Source organism: Sphaeramia orbicularis, chromosome 2 (genome assembly GCF_902148855.1).
Source record: "Sphaeramia orbicularis chromosome 2, fSphaOr1.1, whole genome shotgun sequence".
Lineage (NCBI taxonomy): Eukaryota > Metazoa > Chordata > Actinopteri > Kurtiformes > Apogonidae > Sphaeramia > Sphaeramia orbicularis.
In genome coordinates, this window is record NC_043958.1 from 11,065,433 (window position 1) to 11,091,865 (window position 26,433).

General features: G+C 38.7%; 1 protein-coding gene across 2 annotated transcripts in view; it reads left to right on the top strand.

Annotated features, from left to right (window-relative positions):
* Positions 1 to 24,238, top strand: part of pard3ba (par-3 family cell polarity regulator beta a) — a 351,893-nt gene extending 327,655 nt beyond the window's left edge. For both annotated transcript variants that reach the window (XM_030155442.1, XM_030155450.1), the window contains one exon: positions 22,941 to 24,238. In XM_030155442.1, coding sequence (XP_030011302.1) covers positions 22,941 to 23,328 — 388 coding nt within the window. In that variant the 3' untranslated portion in view covers positions 23,329 to 24,238. The remainder of the gene's footprint in view (positions 1 to 22,940) is intronic.
* The last annotated feature ends 2,195 nt before the right edge of the window (positions 24,239 to 26,433 follow it).

Below are 26,433 nucleotides of genomic sequence, written 5' to 3' on the forward strand. Positions count from 1 at the left end.
GCTGATTAATGTGCAGCCGATGGCCAGTGAGTCAGAGAGCACAGGGCTCCAACCAGGACAGCATACTGGCCTTATGAAGCTCCTGTCACATCTGGACAAAGCAGACGAGCCCCTGAAAAGGACGCAGCAGGCCTTTCTTAACACAATCTGCTGAGTGTGAAGAGGCGTCTTTAGGAGTCTGAACACGGGACAACAGGAGGGCGGCGTATGCTCCATCTGTACTCTTGCTGACACCTTGACTATGGTGATTATGCACGCCCAAAGGTGCGCAGTGCTTTTGTACGACAGCCAGTAAATAATGGTGTACCTCCTTATTTGCTCCCACTGATTAGATGTAGTTTGCATTTCTACTCCAGCCTTATATATAAGTCTAGTCAAGTCCCACAGAGATGACGCCAAGTGCCTCAAACTCAAATGCATTGTGTTGTTCAAAGAATAGTCCTAAGCTGTGGTGTGGCGGCCCCTGGAGAAGTGGGTATACTCTCAAATTTTGCCTTTTTGTTTTTTTTTTAAGTAGTCCAGAAAAACGTCCTGTTTTAGGAACAGTGACATGTAAGACTACTCTATGTAGTTTACCCAAAAATCTGTCAGTAGTGTAAATGTCAGAATGTAAACTTATTCAACATGAGGCAAACATAGGATAACGTTAGCCTTTCATAACGTGACCTGTCAATCAACTGGGGTGGCACTGGTTCAGACCTGTCCAGAGGTGTTAGCAGTATTTTCCTCGGTATGACCCGCCCTACTTTGCCTCTGATTGGCTCATTACTCCTATCTAATCAGTGACAGCAGCGAGTACTGGCCAATTAGAGGCAGAGTTCATGGCATCACCATTCAAGGGGAAAAAATGAGTAATTTGACTCAGATATTACTGAATGGTGCACATCAGGGGGATTTAGAAGTGGGTATACGCACTGATGGTGGAAACATAAGTATGCCCTGGACTACACCATTGCTCCTAAGACATGAACATTATCTCCATATCCTACATGTTAGAACATACAGATCCCTGCTAGGATAAGAACTATGTGTAAATCTGTTTATTTTGGTGTTTTTTGCACTGTCCCCCCAGGTTTATAACTTCAGTAAAGATAGAAGGACATTCACAAATAAAGCATAATGGAACACAATAATGGAAAAACATAATAAGGCGGACAGCAAGCTACAGTCTGATTTTCATCAAGATGAGCCATCCTATATGTTGGTCAAATAAAATCAGTCTGTATCTGCTGCTGGCTGTGAGATAAATACACAGCGACTGCAAAAATATTCGATAACTTCACCAAAATCACTTCACATATGGTCTCCTGGTGAACACTTAGTTTGTACAAAAGTCTGTTCCATAATGTTATTGACATTTATATTGGTAAAAATGTTCAATAACCTCACTCTGTTACAGTAGTGTCACTAAAATCATTCACACATCAGTGGAGTCCTGTTGGTCACACTACAGCATTTACAACAACAACAATTGTGTTTTCGTCTAACCAACAGGACTCCATTGATGTGTGAAATGATTTTGGTGAAGCTACACTCATACAAGACAGGTTATTGAATGCTTTGCAGTATCTCTTTTGTAGAATACAGATTACTGCTAATTGTAAATCTCATTTGAACAAAAATCAGATTGTAGTGCTAATGGTGTTGAATGTTATTATGCTCTATTTTTTTTATCCTGCATCTGAATCAGTGAGTGTCCGTCTTACTCTACTGAGGCTACAAACCTGTGGGTACGGATTTACACACAACTCTTTTTAATATTGTCATAATAGTAGAATATTCATGGGCATGTAAATGTAGTTGGTGTTTAGTGCACTTACCACAGGGGGTTCCAAGATAAGAAAACTTCTGCTTCAAACAAGATTTCTATTCTTTGATAAACATAATAGAAATTGGAGCTGGGTGATGCAAAATGTATGATGGGAAATTTATCTTCCCCAAGCTCATGCCAAAACCATCCTAAGTAAAACCGCTAGTGCTAGAACTCGTCCAGCATTTGTGTGATTCTTGGCGAAATGCGGACTGAATCTGGGCAGCTTTGAGCTGTGACTGACTGGTGTTCCAGAGGTCTGCCAGATCACAAAAACATGGGGAACGCAGGTTAGCACCGGCCCTGAGTAAGTCTACATGTGTTTGCAGTCACTCAGCCTCTCACATTTGTCATATGAGTTGTGAGTGAACACTTGGGGCTCTCATCAAGCTCTCTTTGGCCCTCCTTAAAAAAGCACAGGGCAGCTTCTTGATTGTCCCTAGTATTTCAAGCATTCTGGCAAAGTGTCCCTTAAGGACTCTCATCTGACCTGCCTGAGAAGTGTGGACACTTCTATACACACTGTCCCAGCCTTAGAGTCACTTGGTTTTCTGCACCTTGTTCTCAGCACATGAACGTTTTCATCCAGCTTGTGTGAGTCGCAACCAGTGTTGTGCCAGTTACAGAATTCTAATGCGTTATATGACTCCTGTATTCCTTTTGAGTTACGTACAGGCTCTCATGTGCAGTAGAACCCCCCCAATACAAGACGTAGAAGAGCCTTGGGACGCATAAATTTGTGTCCCCAAGTATATGTGGATGGATAGCTCAGTAAGTAACGCTACGGTCTACAATGTTGGAATCCCAGCAGGACCACTTCCAATATATTCAAAATTTTACATGTTCAAATCAGGGGTGCGGCACCAAGGACGCCTGTAGATAAATCCGCAATCGATAAAGAATTCTAACTAGTCATAGAAACGTTAGCTTACCTTGTCATTGCTGATCACAGGGATCATGCTAACGAGCTTCTTGAAAGCTATCATAACCTTTATTTAAACTGAGAGATATATTGAGGACACAACCTCATTTATAATAAAGCCGAGACAGAACAAGATATTTGAAATATTCATAATTCATTCAGAAATACAGAAAAGTAAAAGTGGCGAGACGAATTAAAAACCGAGAACTCTACTTAAAAACAGGAGCAGCTGGAGGTAAAATAAGATGGAATTATGGATTTAAAACACAAAATATTTGAAACATACAATGCCATATTAGAAAGGTTAGTAATGAGCATACGTCCATGTCGCCAGTGTCTTCTGCCGTCTTCATCCATTGGCTGAACACACACAGGAAATAGAACTTCCCTGCCACATTTTTTATTCCTTAAGGTCTCGTGGTCTTGCTGTTTTTTTTTTCTTTTTTTTTCATTTGATCAATTAAATTATGGTCAAAGTGTCTTGTAATGCAAGCGCTATTGAACATATTCCAAGTCAAATATTACTTAAAACTGATTAGTAATGCCTTACACTACTGCGTTACAGCAGAAAGTAATCTGTTACTATACTGTTTGTAGCGCGTTATTCCCAACACTGGATCCAGAAAACTGAGTAAAATGGCCCACCTGGCTTTCAATCCCTCTAATTGGAACTAAACTGTTGATTAGAGTAAGTAAATTTTTTTTAAAAATGAAAACTTCTGAACTGCCGATATTTTCTCATTCACTTTCTGATTTTGTCGTGTTAAAAAAAAGAGTTTTAGTGCTACCTCACACAGTAGCACAGCTTTATTTGCTGCAGAGGTCTGTTATCATTTTAGCTCAGTGACACTGTTGGGCTGTAGTTTGGAGCTCTCAATGAATTCCAATGACTTTTTTCAAGGTCAGCGGAGAAATCATATTTTCACTGTGCTCTCCCAGTCTTTATTAAAACCCAATCCTGCTTCTCACAGCTTCATAAGTGATCAACTGTTTCCCCACCCGCTGCTGTCCAGCTGTCGAATGACTCACTTTAAACCTTCCCCAACTTGGTTACAGTTATTGTCTCTGTAACTCATTTAACATCCTGGAGAGCTCTGTCTTTTTTTTTTTTTTTTTGTAGTTACTCCAAATTTGCCCCTTGCAGCTGGTGATATCTTTCTAGGACGAAATTAGTTTAAAAGGTGAAAGGGGGCCTCTTTTTTTATTTCCAAATAAGCAGCCTGAGTGTATCTGAAGCATTCCGTAGGGTTATTTAGTCTGATTTCCCGAGAGGTGTCGTGACCTTTTTCTTATTTGCGGGCCCTTTGTGAAACTAACTATGTTTATGCTCATACACAAGAAAATGTAATAGAACGGTAGAAGGAAATGAAAGGGCTTTAGCCAGCTCTGTCACAGGCACAGCGGAGGCACCGGCGGCTCTACCTGTTTACAAAAGCTTCTCTTTTTCTGCTCTGTGCGTTTTCCTTTGATTCCATCAATCCTCTTGTCTGTGTTTTGATGTCGCTTCTGTTTAGACCTCTCCTTACGTCTCTTTGTATCTCATCCTCCCTCTCTCCCACTGTCTCTCAGGTCCGTGCATGGGAAAAAGAAATCATCGCTTTATAAATAAAACAAAAGGTATATACTTTGAGGCCTCGGAGCTCCCCATGAGCTCAGTGGAAAATACAAAGACTGTCATGTACAAGTCTGCATGACATTCAGTCCACAAATGCAGCCGGACGGGCAGATCTGTAGAGGAGATGAGGAGTCGCTGCAAATTCTAGTATTTTCTTTTCTGCTCTGAACAAAATAGAACAGTACAAAGCAGAATATAACACAGCAGAATAGACTTACTCAAACTTCCTTTGAACTATCAATGGTTAAAGAAATTGAATATGCGTTGCTGAAACACTAAAAGTTTTTGCATTTAGTGAAAAAGTATCCCATCTGTTTTTCTCATTGGCTGTTACTTTACTGCTATTCCCCAGCGCGTCTCTATTTCACAAGCTGGAATACTGTCCAAGAGGTTCATCTGACCTTCGACCGCCTTACTAATGGCTGCTTGCGGTGCCTCAGGAGCAGAATTTTTCCATAATCTAGCTTGCATTGTGAAGCCTTTTCAAGTTGAGCAGCAGCTAAATGCCTTAAACAATACAGGGCGATATTATACAATATTTGTCTTACTTGGAACGAATCTCTTGAAAGACAGAAAACAACAGTGTGTCTTGGTGTCTGTGTTAGTCATCAATTATTTACAACTTCCCCGACCCTGAATGCAACCCTGAAAAAACACACACATACTCTAAAAACTCACACATAATAATTTTTTGCTGTTTTTTTTTTTTACCTACATGGATATGAAGGCCAAAACAAATCCAGTAACTTTGCTTATGCAGTTTGTAGTGAGCAAACATGATTTATTCCATATGTTTTCCACTCAACAAATGTGAAGTAGTGAAGGATCCCGTATGTTGGATTGAGACGGAATAAACTACATTATATGTGTTTTGATTGTAGAGAGCATCAGCCAGTGCAGTGTGTTTCCAGACAACAATGGAACTCTACTACACAGAAGAATAGCGGTGGTGTTCTTAGAGCCAATCTTATCTTTTTATATGAAAGGAAATCAGCTGCATAAAAAAAGAGTCATTGCAGGTATTGATACTTATTTAAAGGGATCATATTTTGCTAAACCCACTTTTATTAGTCTTTGGTACATTTATTTGTGTATTTGGACCCTAATAGTTCGTAAAGTTTGAATTTGAACCCTCCAGGTGCTGCAAAGCTATCTTTATATTCATTCCGGGCAAAAATCGAGTGGATTTCTACAACCTGTTTCAATTCTGTCCTAATTTGTTACATTTTATAAGTAGTTACGTCACAACATTTGCACATATAAGGTCAAGACTTACGACGAACATTTTTCTGAGTACGACATAATTGTTTATCAGCAGCAGCGGTTGTAGTAAAAACTGAAAATATGTCCAAACTTTGAGCCGATTACCTAAATTGTTCAGTTGTTGGTTGTATTAATGAACACAAGTGGCTGAATGAGACAGAAAGCACGATCAACAACCTACAGGGGGTGGGGCATGAAGTTTTTCGTTTGCATTTAAAGGGCCAGCGCTCAAAATGACCTTTCTGGTGTCATAACTCAAAAATGCTGTGTTTCCACTACGTGGAATCGGCTCGGCTCGGCTCAACTCGGGTACCAGGTACTATTCCTGGAGACCGTTTCCATAACAGACTATTACCAACTTCAGAGTACCTGGATGTTCTCATCAGGCTCATGCTGAATTTTTGCATCGGCCACCAAAGACTGAATCTCCTGAACCGACCATGGTGTAGTTTTGTGGGCTGTCATCATGTGGATTAACCTACCGCTATATTTACTGTCAACTTCCGCATCGTTTTTTGTAAAATGGCGGGTCACAGAGATAACTCTCTGACCAATCAGTGGGCACGTTTTAGTATCTTTTCCCCAGTTTTGGAACCTTGGCGGAGGTGATACCAAAAACTAGTACTGGGTACCAGATTCCAGGTCCTTTTTCGTAATGGAAATGCAAAAAGGCCAAGTCGGGCTGAGTCGAGTCGGTATCACATAGTGGGAACACAGCAAAATAGGGTTGGAGGTGTACCTGTGGAGTTGAATTAATGAAGAATTCAGACCCAAGCATAGCACTTACAGTTTATGTAGACCACACGGAAATGTTTTAAAATGCATCATTCCATTTAAAAAAGGAAAACATCACTCCTTTAAAGCATGGCATCATTTAAAGGATGATAAGTGTTCCTCATTGCATTAGGACTGAATACCTGTTCTTGGTTGACATACAAACTGTGTAACCCTGGTGCCTCCCGTCTCTCCTCACCTTCTCATTTCCAAACCAACGCTCCCACGCTGCAGCCGGACCCGCTGTTACCTGCCACTGATACTGTACACATTCCCCGTCACTGCCCGGCGTATAGTAGCACACAGTGTAAACACAGGCCCATTTAGATGAGGCACGTGTGTCTTAGGTGAGAGCCAATTTCCACTCCTGTTGTTGACATAGGCTGGTTTGATTAGCTGAGCTGCTTCGGCGGCCAGAACTGGAGCCAGAGCGGCTAATGGTTTCCTCCGACGCAGAGCTGGCCAGGCCTGCGCTGTGTCTGTAGCACTCAGTTAGCACAGTACCATTAGCACTGTGACTTAGTGGTGCATTTGTGTGTGTATGCTCCTATGTGTGTGTGTAGCTTTAAGACAACCATGAATTTGGGGAATCTGTCGAATGCATCACGCACTAATGAATATGTCAACTTGCAACATACTATATTACATCTTTTAAATAAACAGCTTTAACAATAATTGATGGATACACTCTTCAGGCCAGAGGAAGTATGTAGGTTCTGGTAACAACTGTATCATCGAGGGATTCAGTATTAAGAGTGGGATATGCATTACTTACACTAGAAAGCTACAATTTCTAGGTATTTTTTTTTCCTCTGCAAATTATGACTCATAAAACCTTTTACCCAGAAAGCATATCTATGTGAATATGAATGACTGCATGCGTGGGAGTGCTTGGCAGTGAGATGCAGCTGCTGTGTTTTTTGCAGGGCAATTAATGTATTTTGCATGCTATGCATGTGTGTTTGCAGTCAGCTCAGTTGACAGTGAACAGGTGAGCACCTAGCAGGCAGATGTGCTTACATATGCATCTGGACTGCTCCGGTGTCTTCTTGTCATCCTAGCAGTCAGAACATTAATAAAATTAAAGCGCAGATGTCATTTAAATGGATGCAGGTAGTTTTCATTTTAGTCCTCATTGTTTGTGTATGAGAACATATGAAAACATGCATTTCGTATCTAGTGCATCTTTTTACCTTGAGGCGGGAGGCTGCATAGATGAGCCGTGATTACAAATAGAGTAGAATATTAGTGGCTTCCTTTACAGCTCAAGATAAATTTTGGAATTTTGTTTTAACAGCAAGAACACAAATACTTTTTATTATTTTAACCACGGCGTATCAGTCATTTATTTGATTTCATTAGTATTTTAATAACTTCCTTAGAAACACATAATTTGAGTTCACATGAAATAATTCCCTCTCATTAGCTTTATGTAAACAACCCCTGCACATTTTTAGCAGTTTTTAATTTACCCTTCATTTTTACTGCCTCTGACATGATAAAGACTATGTTTGCATCTTGCACTGAAACATTTGATTGATTTACTGGAATAGTTAAATTTACCCTCTAGAGTGCAAACTATGTTACAGTGAGTGACTATTTGCACTACTAAATTCTATATATCTTTTTTTTTTACAAACATTCCTAGTTATACCTCTTTTATTATCTATTATAATAAAAGATTATCTATTATATATCTTTCCTTTTTCCTAATGTAAATAAGTGTGCCTTATACTGTCTTTTGTTGTCCCTTGTAATTTCTTGCACTAAGTTGGAGAGCCCTACCTTAATTTCGTTGTACAATAACAATAAAGAGATTCCAATTCTGATTCTGATATTATTAAACTCTGGGCCTTTTCATGACTCACTGTCTAAACTGTAGACTGTATATAAAGATGGACGAGTGTAATTTGTGGTAATTTGGTCATTACAGCTGTCAATCATTCATTTGTGTATAATAAAAGAGAAACAATCGTTCAGAAATATGACAAAAAAAGACAGAAAATATGTGTGTGTGTGTGTGGGGGGGGGGAGTCTGACTATAATTTGTAGTTTTGTTCGTATCCCATTGACTAACATGGAGGTTAGTCTCCAGTCAGCCACTTATGGTTGTTTTTGTACAGCTGCCTTTATTTATTTTCTCTCAAAACTGGTGCTTTTCTCATAATCGTCTTATTAATAAAGAATCTGACAGTGGCGTAGCTTGTTTATTTGGGTGTCAGTGTGTAGTTGAGTTAGACTTTGATTTGATATCTTTGTTTTATATCTGTGGTTTGGCTTCATTTCAAGGGGATCTGTAACTACCATCTTTATTTTACATCTAGATCACAACCAAAGTTCATGTTTTCCTGCATTTTCTTTAGTTAGCTTTGGTTTCACAACAGACTACATAATTTTTATAACATATCTACTGTCGATGGTTATCACCTGCTTGGTTTGAAATTTCTTGACTTTGTTTTAAAAATATTATCTCTGTCTTCCTCTCTTGTGCTACTGCGGCTCATTTTTCTTTCTTCTGGCTCTTTTTCATCCTCTTTTGTTTCATGGCTGATGATGTCCTGCTGTACATGATCCAAAAGTCTTTTTAACACTAGAAACAACTCATGCTTTAATTCAATCTGAACCAAAACCATCTATTTTCATTCTTGCAGTTTTTTGGCTTTTTGGTCCTGACTTTGATCCAGGTTTCACACGTTTGTTTTTTTTTGTTGTTGTTTGTTTTTTTGTTGTTTGGACCAAAAACTTAAAAAAAAAATCTGGACCAAATGAGTTAGTTATGAAAGCTCCCTGAAAGCTGCGGTGTTTAATAGTTTGTTAGCATCACCGAGCAAAAATTCCATAATGGCCTTTCAGTTCTCAGTTCTGTTCCTTGCCTGTGTTTTCAGGCTGGAGAAAATCTATCCCATAATGCTTTGATTTTGCCTAATCATAGGATTTTTCAGACAGGTAGGTGGGGTTTATTACAGGGTGGGGAAGCAAAATTTACAATATTTTGAGGCAGGGATTGAAAGTATGACCAATTAGTTTATTGAAAGTCATGAGAATTTATTTGCCACAAGAAAACTGACATAATAGAAAATGTTTTTATTCTATGTGTCCTCCTTCTTTCTCAATAACTGCCTTCACACGCTTCCTGAAACTTGCGCAAGTGTTCCTCAAATATTCCGGTGACAACTTCTCCCATTCTTCTTTAATAGTATCTTCCAGACTTTCTCGTAATAGTTTTGCTCATAGTCATTCTCTTCTTTCCATTATAACTGTCTTTATGGACACTCCAACTATTTTTGAAATCTCCTTTGGTGTGACGAGTGCATTCAGCAAATCACACACTCTTTGACGTTTGCTTTCCTGATTACTCATATGGGCAAAAGTTTCTGAAAAGGTATGGATAATAGTGTTAGGTATGATTATGACATCAATATATGTTTGGTTTCAAAACAATTGACGTAGTGCCTGCTGAGAAAAAACAACTAAATGTTCATTGTAAATTTTGCTTCCCCACCCTGTACATGACTGATAAATGCATTTACACACCCTTTCTGTGTGGAGTTTGCATGCTAGGACATACACCTTAATAAACTTTATGATGTTTCCCTTGGCAAAGCAAATGTGACTACCATTCTGCTGTTATGATGCTGGACAAGACAAGTTATTAAACAATTAATTTTTTTATTTTTTTTTAAATGTTAAATTAAAATAACTATTAAAAAAAAAAACTTTAAAAAAATAACAATAAAAAATGGGGGGGGAAATAATAATTAATAAAAAAAAAAAAAAGAGACTAATACGATACAATGAAATCATTCTTTTCTTACATTGTAATGAATTCCTTTTAGAGTCCAGTGTATAGTAGTAAAGGTCTATTTGCTTTGTTTTCTTTGTGTAGGGGCCTTTGCGTGTGTGTGTGTGTGTGCATGTGCGTGTGTGTGTGGACAGACACATGGTTGTGTTCCAGCTGTTTAGTGTAAAGCTTTCATGAGCACCACCGTTATTTGTGGGACAAGGATGAATGTGGGGCTCCAATAAGGAATTGTGGGTTTGTGGTCAAGGCTTGTGTGTGTGTGTGTGTGTGTGTGTGTGTGTGGGGGGGGGGGGGGGGGGGGGGGGGGTTACTAATTTCCTCCTTCCGTTTCCTAGGGGCAGGTGCTGGACAAACCCCCCCCACTCACTATCCCCCTCCCTGATACTATGACCACCACACACACAGACAAATTCTTCACTGTCATAAGGGCGAAGCTTTACCTAAATGGCAAACACACACACACACATACACATTTGCAGTCCCAGATGGGCACACACACTCCCACATTCTCTCCTCAGAGTTGAGTATGTAATCATATACACTCCCAACACATATTCACATGTGTATAAATATGGATGTAATATTCTCCCTGTCATTTGCTCTCGCCACACTCTCTCAGAGGGTGGCGGTTCAGAGTGTGGTATATGGTGCTGATGTTCCTGAAGTGTGAGTCAGATGTATTACACCGCGTGTCATTACAGCTTTCCAGCCTCATTGGCCCCTGTGGTTCACATCACACCCCGCACTGCTGCTTTTCAAGGCTCTATATAGACCTCAGAGGGACAGACAGGTGTGTCTGTCTGTCTCTCTCCGCACCAGTAATACTCCCAATCTACCCTACAAGGCTTTTTCCTTTGTCTCCCTCTGTTTCAATTTCCACTTCAGATTTCTGTAAATTATAAATATATCAGATTTGAAGGGTGAGCATACACACTTTCATCCTGCTGCTCAAACAGAAAATAAAACCTGCGGTAAGAAATGCCATGAAAAACGGAACAGAAGTGCATTCATGACGGCTGAATATTACTGAAAACAAATAGCTCAGTTTCTGTTCAGTCCTGCAGGTTTTGTAAGATTTTATCTGTAAATTCTGTCCCGGTTCTGTCATCATCCCTACATGTCTCTATCAAGTTACTTCCAAACTGTAATACATTACAGTTTACTTGTTATTGTTATTTAAAAGTAATTCCTTACCTTATAACCGTAGTCTCAGAATTGTTATGCGTTACTTTTTAGTTACAAACAGACTCGTCATAAATGATGCATGCACCGTAGAATCCCCACCACCACCAATACGAGCAATAGTAGAGCACTGGGACGTATAAATTTGCACCTGAGGTACATGTGGACAGATAACTCAGAAAGTAACGCTACGGTCTACGATGTTCGAATCCCAGCAGGAACTCTTGCATTATATTCAACATTTTACATGTTCAAACAGCAGGCGCGGCGCCAAGGACGCTGGTAGATAAATCTGCAGTCGATAAAGAATTCTAACTAGTCTAACCACCCCTGCTCTCTCTATCTCTCTTCCCCCTTTCTTCTCCTTCCCTCTGTTCCTTCCTGTCAGGTCAGGCATCAAAATGTGATTCAACGAAACCCAAATTAAAGACAGTAGAATATCAAGTTGAGCCTCATTTACTTTATGAAGTTCCCCTTGGCCAGACCACCATTCTGCTGTCATGATGCTGGACAAGTTAAAAAAACAAAAGAATTCTAACTACTCATACAAACATTAGCTTACCCTGTCATTGCTGATCACAGGGATCATGCTAACTAGCTTCTGTAAAGCAGGGTTAGGGTTACTAATGAGCATACATCCATGTGGCCAATGGACTGTCTTCTGCCGTCTTCACCCATGGGCTGAACACCAACAGGAAATAGAACTTTACTCACGCATTTTTGATTTCTTAAGGTCTCATGGTCTTGCTGATTTTTTTTTTTTTTCTTTTTCATTTGAGCAATTAAATTGTTGTAATGCAAGCACTATTAAACATGTACTGAGTAAAATATTACTGAAAATTGATTAGTAATGCCTTACACTACTGCGTTACAGCAAAAAGTAATCTGTCACTGTAATGGATTACTGTTGTAACATGTTACTCCCAACACTGGTCCCTACTAGCACATCAGTGGTTCCCAACCTTTTTTGACTCGTGACCCCATTTTAACATCACAAATTTCTGGCGACCCCAGACATTTTTTTGCTAAACTTTATTTTTTTGTAATCATGTAATAATTTGCTGTACTATGTTGCAAATAAACATTAATTTTAGATGATATTTAGTCTATATAATGTATATAATGCACCTTTTTGGTGTCTGCTTGTCAATTTCTCTTGGAAATGTCTTAGCAGGGCCAGGTTTTAGAAGAAATCTTTCCATTCTCTGTTCGGTCAGGTTTTCTGACTGTGACTGTGTTGAAGCGTAATAACTCACGTGGTCACATGATCGGGTCAATCAAGATATGCTCTCTCAAATTTTATATCCTGCATTTTATTTGAACTTGATTTTAATAGCAAAAGTGTGTGGTGTTTTAATTACAATGAAATATATATTGAATCATTAAAAAATATTTTTCATTAGTATTTTTTTTTATCAATTATTAAATATTTCAGGTGACCCCATGTAGGGTCACGACCCCAAGGTTGAAAAACGCTGTAGTACATGAAATAATACATTTAACAGCAGCGCCAAACACCAGCCTACTTGCTACTAATTCATCCTCAAACACTTGTTTCCTGTTCACTTCTTGACATTAATTCTAACCTATTTATTTGTTTTACCACAGAAACATCTCATTTGCATGATTTTTTTTTTCCCTCTTATTTTGACATTGCTAAAGTGTGATTAAAAGTCGCCCGACAGCTGAATGGAAACACACCTACTGTCTGCATGTCTCTTTTTGTCATAAGCTCTTTTCAAACCAGATTAGTGTTACTGGCAGAGTTCTTTTAATTGTCATTAACCGACGGCAACCAACATTTTAATCTGGCAGGAGTTTGCCATGTTTGACATCTTTTTTTTTAAGCCACAAATAACAGTTTCCAGGAAATTTCTATTGTGTGCCAAAAAAAAATAAGTGAAATGTCTTTTTTTGTGGTGCATTGGTAAACTCGTACACTTCAAATTCTCTATTTGTCGTTTGTCAGGATCTCATTGGAAGGTTTCCGTCCTTTCCTATTTCTGTTCGTGCATGCTTTTTTTGGTGTTTGTGTTTCCTTCTCCTGTTCCTCTGTTTGTCGTCCTCACATGGGACGCAGCACATAAATTAAGAAGCAGCGTTACGTAAGCGAACGAGTAAACAGTTCTCATTCTGACACATAGAATACATACTGTTTCTTTCTCCTGCTCGCTCACATACTTTAGATGTTTTATGTGGATCCGATAGATTAAATCAGAATTTGTATAAAATGCAAATACCGGGGCCGTTGGACACGGTCTGAGGACACTTCAGGTTAGTACTGACGTGGTTTCTGCTCCTGTGGAAGCACACACAGAATAAACACATTCACTTCCCTCCATCTCTGAACCAGGCTGCAGCCAGCTGTGTGACCCAGGACTGACAAACCCTCTGTGGGTCACTGAGACCCGTGGACCCCCTAATCCCCCAGCTGCCTGGCCGGACACACACATACACATACACCTACACACAAATGCATACCTCCATATGTTTGCAGTCAAACACACTCGTACTATGGTATGTTTGATTTCTACAACCATATTATCCAAACTTAACATCCACCCCATCCTGCTCTTCTTGCACCTTTAAACTCTGAATCACCATAAGTACTCCCATATGAGCAGAGACAAGCCCTCTCATTCACAGCTACTGGTTTCAGCTGCTCAACATGCAGAGGTCAAAGGTCATCCCGACCTATGTACCATACCACTAAAGGAATTGATCCTACTTCATTTAACCCTTAGTCATCCAGAAAATTGGACAACGAGTGCATTGCAGGATGCTTTCACACCTAATCTGTCTGCCGCGGCTCAGACAAACTGTATGATTTCGCCCGCTTTGTTTAGCGAACAGTTGCCAGGCAACCAGTGGACAAAACGACTTCTGCAGCATGCAGACTAACCCTTCTAAAAGTGTGTCGTTTTTGCGCTTTGTCTGGGTTAAATATAGATTTGATGTGTTAATTAGAGAGCTTTAGAGGTGTTGGAAGGAGATTGTGTTGCTTTTGGACAAAGCTAGACAAACTTCACCTGTTTCCAGTTCTTTGTGCTCAGCTTAGCTCATACACTGGCAGAAATACAGATGACAAATGAAAGGAAAACCCAACATAAAGTGTATGAAATTGGAATTGTGAGCTTTTTTGGAATGGTCTTTGAGCACAAACAAGTAGGCCTCCTGTTACTACAATGAATTAAATTAAAATTCCTACAATATATACAGCATTTTCCATATTAAAAAGAAATCCAAAAGGTATCTATTAGGTTGACCGACGTACTTACTTAAGATCAAATGTTTCCAACAGTCTTCTATTTCAGTGGCTTCTAAAATTTTTACTGTATTTATTTTCATTTAGTCTTCAGTCAGTGTCAAACGTGTGTTACTTGTGAATATTTAAGGAAAATATAATGACATAGTGTGAATATATATACATAACTATACTTACTGTGAATAAAATACAGTGCCTTGTCTTTAATTTTAATTTCTGCATGAGTACTGTCAAATGGATTTTCATTAGCAATAGGTTTGAGCTCCCATGATTCCATGCTTTTTCACAACAAACCTTCACATCTTTTGTAAAGGTTTTGATTGGAAGACCCCTAGTGGCATAAGTAACATACCTTTGCATAATTTGAACCCCTAAAGACTAGAACAATTTTTGTAGTGACTTCTGAAGTGAAAAATTTCCTATATTTGATGTAATGATCATGTTGTTAGTAAAAGCTATACATTAATATATCAAAACAGAGAAAACTGAAGAAAAAGTGGCTTTTCTGCAAAATATATCATTAACTGAACATAAAAACAACCATTTACAGCACATTTCCACCAAGTGTGTCATTTGAGGTCACACATTGTAGTTATTCTTGTCGATCTTCTCTAGTATTTCTGTTAATTTGTTGTTTTGCTAATAGTATTTAGATGAAAGTGACATAAAAACAGTTAGCGTGAATTCTTGTAATTGCTTCCATTTATTATATATTGAACTCTTAAGTGCTACGTGACTCGTCATTCACTAGATTTTATGGATTGACTCAACAAAAGTGTCCATTAAATGAGTCACCTGTCAGTCTATATGACCTCATGTTTACATCTTTCTCTTGGACTGTTTATGGCAGAACTAAAAGCAGCATTTAGACCTGAAAACTCAATCATTATGGATTTTTTTTTTACCTACACCTTCCAGTTCAGGAAGCTTACATTAATACCCATGACAGATATAGCTGAAGGATCATAGATTTATTGTTTGTTATATTGCGGCTTTGTCCTGATTATTACCTTTTGGAAGCGAAGATGACAAAAGACGGAGGGATGGATGAAAATGAAAAGGTGTGATGAACAGATATTAAGGTCAGAGGTCGTCAAGCTGATAGAGGGAGTATTGAAGGATGGCCAAGAAGAGGAGGGTAGGCAATATTTAAATGGAAAAAAAGGCGATTACAGAGGGGATGAATAAAGAAAAACGATGTAAGAGGAAGCTGTTGGAGGTTCCTGTCTGTTTGGATGGCCCTGAGTCAGGTTAAGAACCCAGGTGTACCCCCACCCCCTACATCTCTACATCTTTCTTTCCCTTTCTCAGTCTCCTCTGGTGGCCTTCACCATTTAATCTGGATTAATGAGGAGGCTGACCTTCGTCTCTCTTTCACTCTGCCTCTTTCCATTCTTGCCTCGCCAAAGAAGAATACCATAGACTTTTTTTTTTTCCCCCCTAAACTCCCTTCACATCTGCTTTAGTTTCCTCACGTCTTCATTTCACAAGAAAACCGTGCTCTTTCTACCTTACATCTGCACACGCCGCCACCCCCACACACACCCACCCTCGCTTCCTTTTTCTTCCTTATCTCCAGCGTTTGTGTTCCGTGCATCGCTGACGGACAAGGCAGCGCTGTTCTTTACCCGGGACCACCTGTGTTTCCTGTCGTCTTTTTGGGTGGTCAGGCCTCGTATCTGGGACGCACACATACACACATATATATAAATCTACCTTCACGCAGTCCCTGAATATCCTCAAGGGACGTCTGCTTATGCACAGGCGCAGACACACACAAACAGGCTGTGTGCGAGCTAATCTGTGCTGAGTGAGTCATTCTAATTGGCTAGTCAACAGGTGCTGAGCTCCACTCGAGGGACTGGACAGAGGAGACGCACGGATATGATTGCAGAACAAGGGAGAGGCTCAGCTCAGGGCTTCTGTATAATAACTACAGTGGGAGCCTTTGTTTAAGGGTGGGAAGTAAACGTCTAAATCTGTTTTGCTGCTCTCCGGTGCTGACTGATATACTACACTTCAACCAGTAGCCATTAAAGGGCAGCTTTGCATTCGCCGATCTTAGACCGGATTTAAAATACCCACTCCTTTTTCTCTCTTTTCCCACTCAAAAAACATAGCATTGAGTATTAAAAACTGAGACAAATATCCACTTTTCTTAAACTACTCGCTTTTTCCGTTGACCCCCAAAGTGCGCATAAAAATGTACCTAATGGAAAAACATCAGTTTGGCCAAAAGTCTCATTTTTCGATTAAAAGTTTTCGCGCTGGCAAGAGGTGGTTTTTTCGGGGATCACGCAAATGGTATGTCACGCAAAACTGCAATGGAAAGACCTTTTTTCGCAACTAGAGTCAGGCAATTTAAAAAAACAGATGTTGACGGACATTACAACAAGCGAAGAAGAAGAAGAATAAACATGTCACTGTATGTGCAGACACACCAGGAAACCCAATCATTTCTTAATTTAATACGAGATAGAGGGGTAATATATCTGTAAATCAACACCATATTTACGTTCGTCGCCAAGTTTATGGAATGACTTCTCATGTCATCTAGCGATAATAAATAAACAAATCATCGCATTTGTGATTTAATGGATAAACCGACATTACGCACTTCTGTTTTTACGACATTTAGTAAATATATGTAAAGTTTTGCGCAGACGTTCAATGGAAAAGCGACTACTGGTGTCTAGTTTGTGTAAATTCATTGCTTGGTCCGGATTACAGAGGAGTAAAATCACTCCAAACAGTTAAATAATAACACACAAAGCCTTTTTTGGCGTCTTCTAAACAAAATTATTCATCCAAAACATGGAACCCAAAATTAGCCACGGATCTGCTTTTACTGACTAAAGTGTGTAACAATGCCACAGTTTGAGAATTCATTTCTTAGAGTGTCTTTTTTCTACACCACTCTATTCAGTTTTTACTTCAGAAGCAACCTACAAAAGACTGTTTTGACAGTGAAAAAGTAACTCAGTTATGTGTTAGTGTGTGTTTTTTTCCCCTTTCTGTGCCTTTTATTTGGTGGTTTGTGCACATTTACCTAGTGTTTTATGTGAGAAAAATTACCAAAAGCAATGACTGATATTTCATCCCCAACTTGAAGGCTTGTCCTTCATGTGTTAAAAGCAATAAAGTGCATTCATTAACCCATAAAGACCCAGTGGTACTTTTGTGGCAGTTCCCAAATGTATTTTTCTCTCTAATTTAACTTTTCCTAAGCAATTTATCAGCTTTTATTCTAATGTTATCCTCTGTATTTTGGTTGTTCTTCAGTGAAAATTAGGTGTTTTACTATATTTAATTTACTGGCCATGTAGATGATCATAAAAAGTTCTAATAAAAATTCAGGGTTATTATATCAAAAATGGAAAAAAAAATTGAAGAGAAAGTGACTTTTTTAAGCAAAATATATCATTAACTGAACATAAAACAAGCATCTACATCAAAAGTCATTTATCAAACTCCATGGGTTTTACTGGTGAATCAATGTTGTAGAAGATGATGGTGTTTCCATGGTAACTACAGAGCCTCTGAACGTCCAAATGGGTCATATCTGATGACCATGAAAAGATGACAAACTGCATTTTACACCAATTATTTACATGTATTGATAGGATTAATGGATCAACAGGTATTAACCATTTTTGGCTGTTTGGGTCTTTATGGGTTAAACATTTTTGATATATAAAGAGGCATTTAAAACATACTTTTGCATGCTGTGGCAATTTGTAATTTGTTTTTGTAAGTTTGGGTCGCAGGAAACAACATTTCTCATTTAGGTCTTGAGCTGAAAAAGTTGAAATGCTAATTTAGAAGCAAATAAGGTACCATCAGTGCCAGTAGATTTTCAGTTTTCTTAACTTTGACTGTCATTATGTAAAAATGGTACATGTTAAAAAGGACTCCCTCTTTTAGACTCTGTAAATACATGCAGAAATTACAGTGCTGCACTTGATCCACTAGTGCAGCTTCAGGTGTCAGGTTGTGTTCTGTAAAATATATTTTATTCAGACAACTTTTTGTATGGGGAATAAAAAAAATCTAAACTTGAGAACGCACTACCTGATTATTCACTTCCCAAGCTGCTAAATATAATCCATTTTAATGTCCACTCTTTGCTCACTTTTCTCCTAAAAGCTTTGTAGGGACTTGAATCTATTCTCAAGACACAACGAAGAAATTTGGTGTTTCATCAGGACCAAAACTTAGAAAAATATATTCACTTTTTACAGTGTTTTCTACTTTCAAAACTGTGCATGTAAATGCATGGTATTGCTTATAATTCACAATGAAGATAAGCTTGCAAATCCAAGATAGAATGTCAATCATGGCGTCTAACATTGACAATGTTTGCAAGCTAGCAACACACTAAAGTGTATAATGTCATCAATTACGAAAAGAAGTTCAAGAAAATCTCTCTATCCGTGCATACATTTAATAATCTGTAAAACGAATACAGATTTCCTTTTCTTATTTGTCAGACAGATGGAAAAAGACTTCATTCTTTTACCTTGACATGTTTCGGCTGTAACCTGTAGAATTCTTCAGAAGGGTCACTTGTTGGTCCTGTGACGTGTCATTAGTCGTTTTTCCATTGACCCTCAAATTGCACAAATATAACATGCGCATAAAAATTTACCTCATGGAAAAACGAAAATTTTGCCAAAAGTCTCATTTTTCGATTAAATGTTTTTGCGCTGGCAAGAGGTGGTTTTTCGGGTGTAGTGCAAATGGTATATCACGCAAAACTGTAATGGAAAGACTTTTTCGCAACTAGACTCAGGTGAATCATCGCATTTGTGATTTAATGGAAAAGTTAATGTCTAATGGAAAAAGTGACATTATGTAGTTCTGTTTTTTTGACATTTAGTAAATATCAGTAAAGTTTTACTCGGATATCCAATGAAAAAGCGACGATTGTCAGCTGTTTTGTCCTGTTTTGCCAAAAGAATTAACTCTTTTTCCATCTGTCTGACAAATAAGAGAAGGAAATCTGTATAAGTTCTAGTAGACAGAATGAACCTAAACTGACAATAAAACAACATTTGCATGCACTTGAAGTTTTCCAAAAGCCAATATAATCAGAACTTTATGGGAGAACTCAAAAATATCCCGCTCAATATTCTCATGTATCTTCGTCCGTCAATGGACCCAATAATAAAATCCGACCCTTGACTGTGTTTGGTGTCTAAGCGCTGCAGAGTTGTTCTCGGTTTCTTTGCTTTCTCATTTATTCTGGCTCGGCTGATACAGCAGTCAGGCAGATTATGCCGGAGGACGAAGCTTGTAGGAGTACAGGATGCTAATTAAGCTCAAATCAAGAGCTGGAGAGCATTTTAGCTCTTTGAACCCACACTGAGCGCCTGGATTTGAAGATGATGCTTGTAGGTCAGCACTTCTAACAATAGGGGAGTTTCTCTTCCAGCGAGCCTGACTTTCAGATCCACTTGCTCGCTCTGTCGACTCCTGTGTCACCCGGCACTGGAAACAGCACATAAGATGGAAACATTTGAATGGGCCTGTGAAAGGTGAGCGGCCCTCCCTTTTTTCTTTCACCCCTTCTCTCCCTCTTTCACTTTCTCAGTCCATCTCTCCCTCCTTCCGTCTCCCCGAGGCCCGCGTGTCGCCTTACCCGGGGGTTTAGCCCCTAATCACCCAGAGCTTGTGGGAGGGAACCAGAGACTTCCAGCTGGCTGCCTCGTTACTGCAGACCCCTGGGACACACTCACACACACACACACATTCCGACACACACAAGCTAAACACACACACTCATGCACGTCCTCATATATGCTTACCGAGGCATTTGCTGTTATCTCTTGGCATCTCTCCATCCACGTCCCCCCCACTACTCGATCCTGCCAAGGCCACAGCCTTGCCACGTAAACTGAATAACAGGAGGGGGCTTACCATGCAGGGGGGGCGAATCTGTGGCACGTCCTCCACTCTGAACCAGTCTAAACCAGTATTAAATATTGTCTTCGTCTATTCCGACACATTTTTTTTTCCCAGTGCTGTGAGTATCCTTGACAACTCCATATCACATACTTAACAATGGATGGTGTATGTTTTATTTTTGTATTTGTGTATAAATAACACACTTGATATTCATGCACTTTATCCAAGTGACTGTCAGTTGATCTGCGGGGGCACCTGTCTTTTTATTACTCTTATTCATGTAGTTTTTCATTGTTTTTTTTTTTTTTTTTTTTGCCTTGTACTGTCTTTTATGTATTTTTATGCTGAGCTCTTGCAACTCGTTTTCCAATGCAGTTTTTCTGCAAATGGCAAATAAACTGATTCTGATTCTGACATGTGTAGCTTGTATTATCTATGGAGTTGGTTTTAGTGATTCCCAACCCTGAATAAAGAGTAGACAAGAAAATATGCATGCTTCCACATAATTACAGGTATTCTGTTTTTAAAAATCTGTAATTCATAATTTCTAGTGTAGAGAGTGCAGACTAGAGTTAGTTTGGACTGTTATCAAGTTTAGACTGGACTGTCATGTGTTAATCCAAATTTCTCAATAGTTGTCTCTTATAATTTCTTATGTAAACTGGAGAATTAGAATCTAGATTCAAAGTTTATGTAAAATCTTTCAACTTATCAGAACCGCAAACACAGCTTGGGCAAACGTGAAATCAGTATTTCAATCTGGCTTCCACCACCTCCAGAAATATCTCAGGAATCTGTCCATTCTTCTGTTTAAATTGTGCAAACAGTCCAGCAGCTTGAGAGCACATCCCATTATTTAAATGAACTTTTTTCACTCCATGTTTCTGCTCATTCCATCGTGTGTCGCCCCTCTTTCTCCCAAGGTCCGAAAATGAATTCAAGGAGACCAAACCTTTGTGGAATCTCTGCCTCATCTTTTACAGCCAGCAAAACTCTTGTTTGGGTCATTTTATGTTTTATGTTAAATACACTGGAAGCCTGTATGTAAATAAAATGTAGTGATAATGTCATTACTATTACTATTATCTCCAAGCATAACGTTAGCCTCGTAGCATAATAGCATAAGTCATATTTTTGGCCAAATTGTGATATCTGTGTAACTTTACTCTGCTCCACTGCTGCTTCATTTTATGCAGATATCACAGTTTGGTCAAAAACATGACTTAAGACGACGATAAACAAGGACAAAACACTGTTGACTGTCTTGGCTTCCTCTTTTCCCACATTTTCGACCCAATCCTAAATCAGACCACAAAAAATAACAGCCATGCCAACATACTGTATGACGAGACTGTATCGTATATCTTCAGTTGGATTTTAAACCCATTTATCTGCATCAGATTTGTTTTCAGATGTCAAATATGGTCTGAAAAAGCGACTTAGATGTGTGGAAATGTGAGCCTAGAAAAGCATGAAGTTTTGAAATGGAAAATGTGTGGCTCACATCACTCAGTACACTGGGAAACAGCCATACCAGAAAGAAGCCAGATATTCTTAAATATAATAAAACTTGTCTTGTATAAGCAAAAAAAGCTGCCAATGGAAGAATAAGGGTAGATCACAAAAAGTCCAACCACTGAAAGGCAGACCAAGTTCAGTGTGTTTTCCACAAATAAGATGACTTTTTTGAAAATTAGTGGAATTTTCTATTTATTCTTGAGAAGCATTTACTTTCATGATGAACTGGAAAAAATCTAAATCTTACCAAGTGTATTTTTCTCATTTCTAGTCAAAATATCTTATCACACTTAAAATAAGACATAATCACCTAAAGAGTAACTTTTCAGTGAGATATAAGAACTTATTTTTAGACAAGTCTTATTTCAAGAAATCTTACCAGGATAATTTTCCCTTGTTCCATTGGTAGATATTTTTGCTTAATTAAAGATTTTTTTTGCTTGATTCAAGATTTTTTTTGCTTAATTCAAGATTTTTTTTTGCTTAGTTCAAGATTTTTTGCTTAATTCAAGATTTGTTTTGCTTAATTCAAGATTTTTTGCTTAATTCAAGATTTGTTTTGCTTAATTCAAGATTTTTTGCTTAATTCAAGATTTTTTTGCTTAATCAAAGCAAAAAAAAAAATCTGCCAATAGAACAAGTGAAAATTACCTTGGCAAGATTTCTTGAAATATGATTTTCAAGATCTGTTGTCTAAAAATAAGTTCTTATATCTCACTGAAAAGTTACTCTTTAGGTGATTATGTCTTATATTAAATATGATGAGATATTTTGACTAGAAATGAGAAAAATACACTTGGTAAGATTTAGATTTTTTGCAGTATGTTCATTTTTTGCAGTGTATTTTGACATTTCTTTGTACCCATTATGTGTGTTTTGAAGGAGGGATCCGTATGATTACCCATCATCCAGACCTGCACCCAGAGACCCGGGCTACTACCACGACCCCCCATCCTCCAGCCACTCTGGCCGTCTGCCACTGCCCCAGTCCCAGGAGCGCTACTACCCCTCGTCTCCACGCTCGGGGCATCAACACCGCGCCGCCACCAGGCAGGACGTCCCCCCGTCTCCGTCAACACCTCAAAGAGGGCGCCATCACTACGAAGCAGTCCGAGGGGACGGGTACCGCCAGGCCAGCCCGGGCCGCTACACCAGCCCTGACAGGTACCAAGGCAACAAGGAGCGTTACGCCAGCCCCGACCGCTACGGCTACGCAGACGAACGCCAACCGGACCCACGGCGGAAGAACCCCATGATAGGTGCAGTGTAGAAGGTAGCTTTAAGTCACATGCCCCCAAAAAAAGCGAGGTGAACTCTAGTCAACCCCATGAGGTATATAAATAGCGCATGTTTCCAAATTTGTGAAACATAATATCAGCTGTCAGCAAGATTGCCAATGTGGATAAGTGAGATTTTTCCATTTTAATTTGTAGGATCAGCAAGTGAAAGCAGAAAGTGACAACCTGAGAGGCTAAAATGAGGCTTACTTCCAAACCATCTGGTCACGAGTAAGTCCACAAGCCAAGGCAGATTTAATAAGAATTTATATGAGTGTGTATATATATCTACAGATGAAACCACTTATGTATTTTTCCAAGAGTACTAATGTATATAACAGCTGGATATTTGATTCCCAGACTTTATATATAGAATTTATATTAAATTAAGGGCAACTAAATGATATTACACATCCATAAAGAGTAGAATTAAAGCAGTATGTTGTACAGAATAGAGTCTAAGTCTAAGGCAGCACTGACTGATACAAGCTGAAGGAAATAAAGAGGGGATCACCTTGACCTGTAATATGAGACACACAGGAAGTTAAAGTAGACAAACAGGAAAGGGAAGGCAGACTCCCACCTTTACAGTATCTTCTCATCCTTGTTGTTTTGTCACTTGGACTTCCTTTACATTGTGTCTTTTTTTTTTTAATGACTGGATTTGATGATTTGTATATTTGTTAATTTTCTATGTGAGTCATGTTTTTGTGGTGTTTCTAATAAACTGTATACAGCCTCGACGCACATTAAACAAGCTGTAACTGTATTCTACGGCAACATATCACTGCGTAAAGTCAATGCACTGAAAGCACACGGAATGTGGTTTGATTCAAACACGCTGTCAAATACGTGCATGATTTTTTTATATACATGTTTTTGCATTAAATATTTAGAACCTCTCCTCCTGTGCCAATCCTCCTCATTCGGTGCTATTTAGGTTTAATTTTTAAGCGATTAGGCAGACGTGCATATTTAAAACATGAAGTCAAACTACGCCATGAGTCATCACTTTAAAAAATTCATTACATATTCAGACTCATTTCTCTGAACACAATCTCCAGATAAATTTGCCCTGTGAGATGACTGATAAGAGTAGCCAGCGTTCTTATAATGACTAAATCATCTTCAACAATTAGAAGCAGGGAAATCTCCACTAGAAAATGATTACTGCCCAATTTGCACTCAGAAATAAAGATGGCTCTGATTGGCGAAATTAGACATGAAATGAGGAATAATTAGACTGCAGAGAAGGCTTTTTCTATCAGTTAGTGTTTAATTAGCAGCGAGGCCATCAGGGACCCGGCCTGTGTTGATCCATCTAGTCTGTGCACTGCTTTGACCTGTTTCTGCTTGAGCTGAAATAGACCTTTCAATCCTTATTGATCAATTGATCTTATTATTAAGGCTGAAGCTAAAGAAAATGTATGTTTTTCCAAATGAAGTTAAGCCCCACATCAATGTTTCACACATTAGGCGGTGCACAGACAAACAAATGTTTATCCTACTACTTTTTTTTATTTGTTTGCTAAAGCATTGTGATACATATAAATAGACAAATAGACAAAAGCTGGATAAACAGTTAAAGGAAAAGACGGAGCAGATGTCTGTTCACCATCCTGTGAGGACGAAACAGCTGGAAAAGAATCGAATTGTTTTGATAATCGTAGCAATAATAACACACGTACAACCTGTGTATCCCACCAGCAAAAAACAAAGGTAATGAGAGTTTTATGTAGGAGGATTAGGAGTTTTATGTAACAGGCCCTTTTTTTTCTCCTTTATTAGTGATAGTTAACAAGACATTGTGGACAGAAAAACAACAACACGTAAACACAAGGAAAATCAAACAACAACGACAGTGTCACGACAAACAGCAACTATGACAACATCATATTACAATGTGAAAGATAATAAATGTAAAGAGCAACTAAACAATACAGATTGATTTGGGGCAATAGGGAAAAGGGGAAGAGAGGGGGGAGCGAGAGGGAAAATAATAATTATTGTAATAATGATAACTAGAAGCACTCGGAGAGCGCAGACCTCCGCCAAGGCTGATCAGTGGCCCCCCCGTGGGCCCCCCCACCCCCGATCACCACCAAAATTTAATCATTTCTTCCTTATCCCAGGGTTTGTCTGTCTGTCTGTTTGTCTGTCCATTAGTGTGCAACATAACTCAAAAAGTTATGGACAGATTTTGATGAAATTTTCAGGGTTTGTTGGAAATGGGATAAGGAAGAAATGATTAAATTTTGGTGGTGATCGGGGTGGGGGGGGCCACTGATCAGCCTTGGCGGAGGTCTGCGCTCTAGAAGAGCAGCAAACAGACAGACAGACAGACAAACAAACCCTGGCAAAAACATAACCTCCTTCGCGGAGGTAATGATAATAACACGAAAATATATAATAATAATAATACCAATGGTCTAATTTGCTAGTATTATTGTGGCGGCATTAGCAACAGAGGCAGCCACAATACAATAATGGGTTAAATAATGTAATGTTTATAATAACCTATTTTTATCAATTACTATCAGTTTGAATTTATTTTAGTTAATTTAAATTAATATGGCTAAAGGGGGTGGGGGGGGGGGGTATGTAACAGGTCTAATGTTCGTTTTAGTTTTAGATTCATCCCTTGGTCTGTGTAAGAGGGATGGACCACATTATGTTTAAAACCACTTTATCACCTATTTTAAGTTAAATCAATTTGCTTGGTAATTGAGAGTTTGCTAATGCAATGATAGTGAATGTACTTACTCATAGATATTTTATTCTTTCTATCCTTATTGATGTGTTGGGTATGTTTTTCTCCACCATTAATAAAATGTGCTTTAGATTACAGATAGATTATTAGCAAATTAGGGTTTAAAAAAAAAAACTATTGAAATTACTTAAGCAGTGTTATTTAACTTTAACTTGACTTTAACTTATAAATTTAGCTTTAATTTTAGCCTAATGTTTTAAATTCAGGTTCATCTGACCTCATGTATGGATAAATAATGTTGTTGACCTTAAACCTGATCAGCTGAATCAGCCCCAGATCATAATACTGCCCCCACAGGTTTATACTGTAGGCACTAGGCATGATGGGT